The 6,752-nt window shown below is 47.3% G+C and overlaps 3 protein-coding genes across 3 annotated transcripts; 1 reads left to right on the top strand and 2 right to left on the bottom strand.

Annotated features, from left to right (window-relative positions):
* Positions 1 to 2,050: 2,050 nt before the first annotated feature.
* LOC132837209 (histone H4-like) lies at positions 2,051 to 2,362 on the top strand. The gene has a single exon (XM_060856929.1). It carries the CDS (start codon positions 2,051 to 2,053, stop codon positions 2,360 to 2,362), a length of 312 nt encoding a protein of 103 aa, XP_060712912.1.
* Positions 2,363 to 4,190: 1,828 nt separating this feature from the next.
* On the bottom strand, positions 4,191 to 4,580 carry LOC132837154 (histone H2A-like). Its single transcript, XM_060856863.1, has one exon. It carries the CDS (start codon positions 4,578 to 4,580, stop codon positions 4,191 to 4,193), a length of 390 nt encoding a protein of 129 aa, XP_060712846.1.
* A 986-nt stretch (positions 4,581 to 5,566) lies between these two features.
* LOC132837188 (histone H2B 1/2-like) lies at positions 5,567 to 5,972 on the bottom strand. Its single transcript, XM_060856905.1, has one exon. It carries the CDS (start codon positions 5,970 to 5,972, stop codon positions 5,592 to 5,594), a length of 381 nt encoding a protein of 126 aa, XP_060712888.1. The 3' UTR covers positions 5,567 to 5,591.
* Between the last annotated feature and the right edge of the window lie 780 nt (positions 5,973 to 6,752).

Below are 6,752 nucleotides of genomic sequence, written 5' to 3'. Positions count from 1 at the left end.
ACTAAACTGTTTGCAAAAGGTTTTTATTCCAGATTATTCAAAGAGTACAATCTCCAGGACAAACCAAGAGAGGCTGATAGGTCTGAGTCCACAAGGGATTCCCTGTGCCATCTCAAATCTGTACTTTTAACAATATGAATAGGAAGGGTTTAGAGAGAGATGAGCTAAGTGCTGGCAAATGGGACCAGATTAGGTTACGATATCTGATCGGCATGGACAAGTTGGACCGAAGGGTCTGTTTCTATGCTCTCTCTCTATAACTCGATGACTCTTCAGTAACCCTTGCCCTGTCAGTGAGCACAGTTTCCCTCCATCACTGTACTTAACCCCTCCTTTACTGATGGTTGTTGAAACAATGCAACAATGTGGCCTATTTGTCTGTCTTCATTGTAACTTTGAAAATTCTGTAAATAACTGCAGATTTTAATGGTATTCCTGAATGAGGATTCAGTTTATCTATCTTCAACACTGATGTGTAAACGTCAATGGGCTACATACCTTCCGTTTATTAGAGACAGCTGGTCACTCTTTACTTTGAACTGAGGAAGTATTACAGTGTCTTAGTCCCTCAGCTGTTTTTCTGGAGGAAGACACAGGGACACCACCTGTAAATCAACATGAGGCTAGTCTGGCAATATTGAATGGTCACATTCGTTGCATATTAATTAGAATGTATATTTTTTTTATTTAAATTCAACAACTTAACCAGAACCACTGATCTGGTTCCATTGTTGCCCTGAGCTGCTCCTTGGCTGGGGATTGTGTTTGTTTTTCATGTGATTCGATACCAGTTGATGTGGAGATGTTGGTGTGGGACTGGGGTGCAGAAAGTTACACATCAAGTGCTTTCAAAACAAAAACTGTTTTGGAAAGACTGTAACCTGATGTTGTGCGATTTTTAACTTGATATCAGTTGAGTGAGATCCAGAAACTGAGCAACAACTGCATGGGATTACTCAACCACCAGGATGCTTACACAGCTCAATATCCAACTTCCCAGCTACCTGCTGGAAAGAGGAAAAACAGCGCTATTTGATTAAATTACATACAGCGTGGAAACAGGCCCTTCAACCCAACAAATCCACACGACCCATTGCCCTACATTTCCCCATCACCTAACACTACGGGCAATTTAGCATGGCCAATTTACCTAACCTGCACATGTTTTGGACTGTGGGAGAAAACCGGAGCACCCGGAGGGAACTCACGCAGACACGGGGAGAATGTGCAAACTCCACACAGGCAGTTGCCTGAGGCGAGAATTGAACCCGGGTCTCTAGCGCTGTGAGGCAGCAGTGTTAACCACCGTGCCGCCCACCAAGACCCCCCCAGTGTATGTCCTTTTACAAGAGTATCACATTCCTACAGTTGGTCCACACAACCTCAAGAAAAAGCGGGAAACAGCTTGAAATTAAAACAGGGTTCAGAGGATTGCAAACCACAAGAATGTCCCACAGCAGCTTCTTCCCGCTCTGCCTCCCTCAGCAGGCCCACACACAGCCCGAGAAAGGCCTCTCTCTTCCCCCCAGCCCGCTCACTCCAAGTTCCGGGACCAGTTCCTGCTCCGCTCGGCCTCTTACAAACAGCCCCCGGTTCTCCCTGAACTCACCCCGAATCAATCCCGGTCTCGGAGCCCCCTCTGTGTCCCAGGCTCCCATCCCGATGTGCTGCTGGAAGGAGCCTGCTGTTCCCTCGCTTCCCTGGGCGCTGATCTCTCCATTGCGGTCTGTTTCAAACAAACCTCTCACACTCACTGAGTAAATGCTCCTCAATGGCAGCGCTGGGGGAGGGTCTCACGCATGCGCTCCTCTGGTCAGGAACAGTAAGCTTTGGGGAGATAACGTTCAGTCCCAGATACAGTTGGGGCTGGAGTGAGCTGGAGGCGGAGCTGGATGAACAAAGCCTGCTCTGTCTGTCACTCAGTTTCCTCTCCGGATCCGCCTCTCACTGTCTGTCAGCTCTTTCTCAGTCAGGTCGGGCCGGGCTGTATAAAAACGGAAGGGGAGGCAGCTCGGTTCTCATTCAGCAGCGATTGGAGTGAAGAAGCGTGATGTCTGGAAGAGGTAAAGGAGGCAAAGGCCTGGGAAAAGGCGGAGCGAAGCGGCACCGCAAAGTGCTCCGTGATAACATCCAGGGTATCACGAAACCAGCCATCCGGCGCCTGGCTCGCCGTGGCGGGGTCAAGCGCATCTCGGGCTTGATCTACGAGGAGATCCGCGGGGTGCTGAAGGTTTTCCTGGAGAATGTGATCAGGGATGCAGTCACCTACACTGAGCACGCCAAGCGCAAGACGGTCACCGCCATGGATGTGGTGTACGCTCTGAAACGCCAGGGCCGCACTCTCTATGGATTCGGCGGGTGAACATAAAGCGACCCTTTTCCAGCGAACCCAAAGGCTCTTTTTAGAGCCACACAAACCCTCTGATAGAGAGCGGAGACCTGAGGACGGGGAAGGGGATTGTTAGTGTAGCCGTTTATTAAAATGTACTAGTACTGTGTTCTGCTCTACGGCAGAGAGCATTCGGAGTGGACGGTTCATTTTGTTGCTGTTTACAGTGGTGAATGATTTTAAATTTGCAAGTATTCCCACAGTACATAAGAGGCTATTCGGCCAATCGAGACTTTATTGCTGTGCAACCTGATTATTCCATGTAAAGAATCGCATCATAACTTGTAATTGTAAGATGTAGCAGCAGCATTAGGCCATTCTGCCCTTCCAGCTTGTTCTGCCGTTTCTGGCTGATCTTTCTCAAACTTCCCGTACCCTTTGATCCTCCTTTTTCGTGAATACCTGTTCATCTCAGGAATTATATCAATGTGTACTTGGCTGTCCATGCCATGAAAAATAATTTGATTTGATTTTTTGTGGAACCCAGAATGTTACATTTTACAATATTTATATTTCCCAGGCATAGCACTCTGGGAGCCTGCGCGTGTGTTATGTGGCGCGTTCTTACCATCTGCCTCTTCAGGCAGCGATTACAAATAGTCTTCAGAGGTTCTGTAATTTTATCGGTGTACACTGTTCCAGCTTTTAAGATGTTTCAATCAGCGGTTTTTCGATTGATTCACGGCGGGTACAAGTTCGGTTGCTTATCCAGCGAGTGCAGGAAGCGATAGGGGAAATTAGTTAAAAACAAAAACGGAAGGCAGCAGCAGTGAGTTTGCAACTAATGAGGTCTTCATTCAGGGATTGCGGAAATATAGTAATTAGAGTGATGATCACATCAAATTTTGGTATTGGGTTAGATATTTCTGGCCAAAAACCCATCATCTCATTGACTCCCTTTGCGATAACATGGTGAGGTGGAGGCAGGAGGGAAAGGGAAAAAATGGCGCCAAGAGATCAACAGCTTATTTTCAAATTTGAAAATACCCGCCATCACGTATAAAAAAAGCAGGAGGTTATACAGAGGAGAATGGATGTACACGTTGATTGGTTTTCGATTATGAAACTAAACTTCACACAATCTCACTTTACCACATTTCCCCTTTTACAGCTGAAAAATGACTGACTGCTGTTGAACACGCTCTCTCTCCAGAGGCTGGCGAAAATAAGAGTGGGTATGAAACAAGAATAAATTGGTGTATGGTGTATGACAGTAGGAGGATTCAGTTTAGTGATGCAGTTAAAGGAAATGTGAAGCCAAACATCCGTGACACTATTCTAAACTCATACCCTTACAATCGTATTCTATGATATAATTTTCGTCTGCTCCCACAGTATCCAATAAAGAGGAAATAGAAATTTAGCGATGTCAGGTACAACGGCCAGGGCTCTACACATTTTTTTTTTAGATTACTTACAGTGTGGAAACAGGCCCTTCGGCCCAACAAGTCCACACCGACACGCCGAAGCGCCACCCACCCATACCCCTACATTTACCCCTTACTTAACACTACGGGCAATTTAGCATGGCCAATTCACCTGACCCGCACATCTTTGTGACTTTGGGAGGAAACCGGAGCACCCGGAGGAAACCCACGCAGACACGGGGAGAATGTGCAAACTCCACACAGTCAGTCACCTGAGGCGGGAATTGAACCCAGGTCCCTGGCGCTGTGAGGCAGCAGTGCTAACCACTGTGCCACCGTGCCGCCCGAAAATGAAAATAGTTCAACTCCTTTCACAGATGCTGTGAGTGGCTCTTAAAAGAGCCTTTGGGTTGTCAGATCCAAGAATGGTCTCTTCACTTTTTAGCAGATCCAGCAGCGGTGGTTTTCTTAGGCAGCAGCACGGCCTGGATATTAGGCAGCACCCCGCCCTGAGCGATGGTCACCCCTCCCAGCAGCTTGTTGAGCTCCTCGTCGTTGCGCACGGCCAGCTGCAGGTGCCTGGGGATGATGCGGGTCTTCTTGTTGTCCCGGGCCGCGTTGCCGGCCAGCTCCAGGATTTCAGCCGTCAGATACTCCAGCACCGCAGCCAGATAGACCGGCGCTCCGGCACCCACACGCTCAGCATAGTTGCCCTTTCTCAGGAGCCTGTGAACACGGCCCACCGGGAACTGCAGGCCAGCCCGGGACGACCGAGACTTCGCCTTGGCGCGACCTTTCCCACCGCCCTTTCCTCTTCCAGACATTGTCACAAACACTTACAGAGAGAATACTACACTCCGCCCACACTGCGGTCTCTAATACCTTCGGGAGGAATGATGGGGTGGCCATTTCCGATTGGTCAGCATCTCCTAATCCTGAATCAAATCTGCTTCATTCCCCAATCGGGGGAGGAGGGCGGCAACGACAGGCACCAAATCATCAACCGCTTTCTTTCCAATTTGAAAATCCCGCCAAATTCTAAACAAAAGGAGTATGTTTTACCTGAAAAATGAAGTACAAAAAACTGAGGACGTTTAAAAAAAACATTAATATGCGTGATAGTTTACTTTTAGTTTACAAGTGTGTACTTCACACGGTCTTACTCTCCCTCATTTGCCCATTTCTGATCTCGACAGTGGATTATTTTCTAAACGTTGAGAAGCTGAAACAAAACAGGCCAAACACTGCAGTCTGCAACATGTCTTTTCTTTGCACATTTTAATACCACCCCGATATGCTCATAAACCAGCACATAAACAATCTTCCGGCTCAGCATCGAGAGCGAACACGTTTTTAAGACGATATTTTAAAGCTATCCTTCATCGCTCTCGATCAGATTCAGCAAAAGCCCCACGTTTCGGTCCGGTACCTGTGTTGGTGTTCTCTCGGTTCGCTTTGAAAGTCTCTCACCCACAACAAGCAGCTTTATTTTGCATTGCGAAAAAACGGATCTCACCCGCGCATTGGAAATGTAAAGTAAAAGGCATTAATCGTGGGAGGGAAAGACGTGGGCATTTTTCTGCCAGGGGTGAACAAGCAATATGAAAAACGACTCACTGGCGCCTCGTCTGCTCTCTCCCCCACACTCCCGAATAACTTGCAAAGCACTTATTAAACACAAAAATAAGATTTTTCATCTTGCTTATCAAGAATCACATGCAAACTAAAACAAACAACCCTTAAAGAAACGGTTCAGCTGCGTCAGGGAGGTTGTGGGTGGCTCTTATAAGAGCCTTTGGGTTATGGACGTGTGTGTTTCAGTGCAGTGCGGTCCTTCACTTGGAGCTGGTGTACTTGGTCACCGCCTTTGTGCCCTCCGACACGGCGTGCTTGGCCAGCTCCCCGGGCAGCAGCAGCCGCACGGCGGTCTGGATCTCCCGGGAGCTGATGGTGCTGCGCTTGTTGTAATGGGCCAGGCGGGAAGCCTCCCCCGCGATGCGCTCGAAAATATCGTTGACGAACGAGTTCATGATGCTCATGGCCTTGGAGGAGATGCCGGTGTCGGGGTGAACCTGCTTCATCACTTTGTAGATGTAGATGGAGTAACTTTCTTTCCTGGTCCGCTTCCTCTTTCTGCCACCCTTCGCTGGCGTCTTCTTGATGATTTTCTTCGCGCCCTTCTTGGAGGCTTGCTGTGCTTTCTTCTCATCAGCCATAGCGCCGCTCACTTTCAGACACAGAATAAGGGAAAGCGGGCTCGGAGCTGCTCTTTATAGACTGACGACGTCATCAATGCTAATGAAGGATGGCGGAAAGTCTGTTTCCTGATTGGGTAGTTTACACAGAATTATTCCCCAACATTTAGTCTCTCTGATTGGTTAAGGTGGGATCCAATAAAGATCTGTCACGATCTACAACGAAATGTGAGGTGGGAGAGGGATTCTGTTCCTGTCAGTCTGACTGAGGGAGATTTGTTTTGTGTCTGTGACACAGAAAGTGACTGCGGTATTGACTCGGTTTCTTTTTGCTTGTTGTTGTGATGATGTGTTTCTAGCTCCGCAAGTCTGTTTCTGTTCCTCTGTATAGGCTGAAATTTTCACTGTGTGAAAAAAACTCTCATCCATTCGAAATTGTGATTACATTTGTTGTCAAGTTACACAAACCACTGGAACCTGACTGTGTTTTCTACACTTGGGGTTGATGCAATATATTTCTGAGACCTTGACTGATAACTGTGGGCCCAGAGACTGATCGATAACTTTGCAAGTACATGCAGTGTAACTGAACCACGTTGCTGCATTTTTCATTTAGACGTCTTGCAGTTTCATGTCGGGATTTATAACATTTCTCAGTCATATGCGAATACCTGTTAACCAGCAACTGTTAGCATGCTATATTGCTATATATATAAATATATATATATGTGTGTGTGTCACTTTAACTTTGTATCAGTCGAGTCCTAATTTACACATTTGACATTAATTCAACATCTGTCC

This window comes from Hemiscyllium ocellatum, chromosome 49, assembly GCF_020745735.1.
Source record: "Hemiscyllium ocellatum isolate sHemOce1 chromosome 49, sHemOce1.pat.X.cur, whole genome shotgun sequence".
NCBI lineage: Eukaryota > Metazoa > Chordata > Chondrichthyes > Orectolobiformes > Hemiscylliidae > Hemiscyllium > Hemiscyllium ocellatum.
The sequence above is the reverse complement of the archived record's forward strand: the minus strand, read 5'-3'. Positions and strand labels throughout refer to the sequence as shown.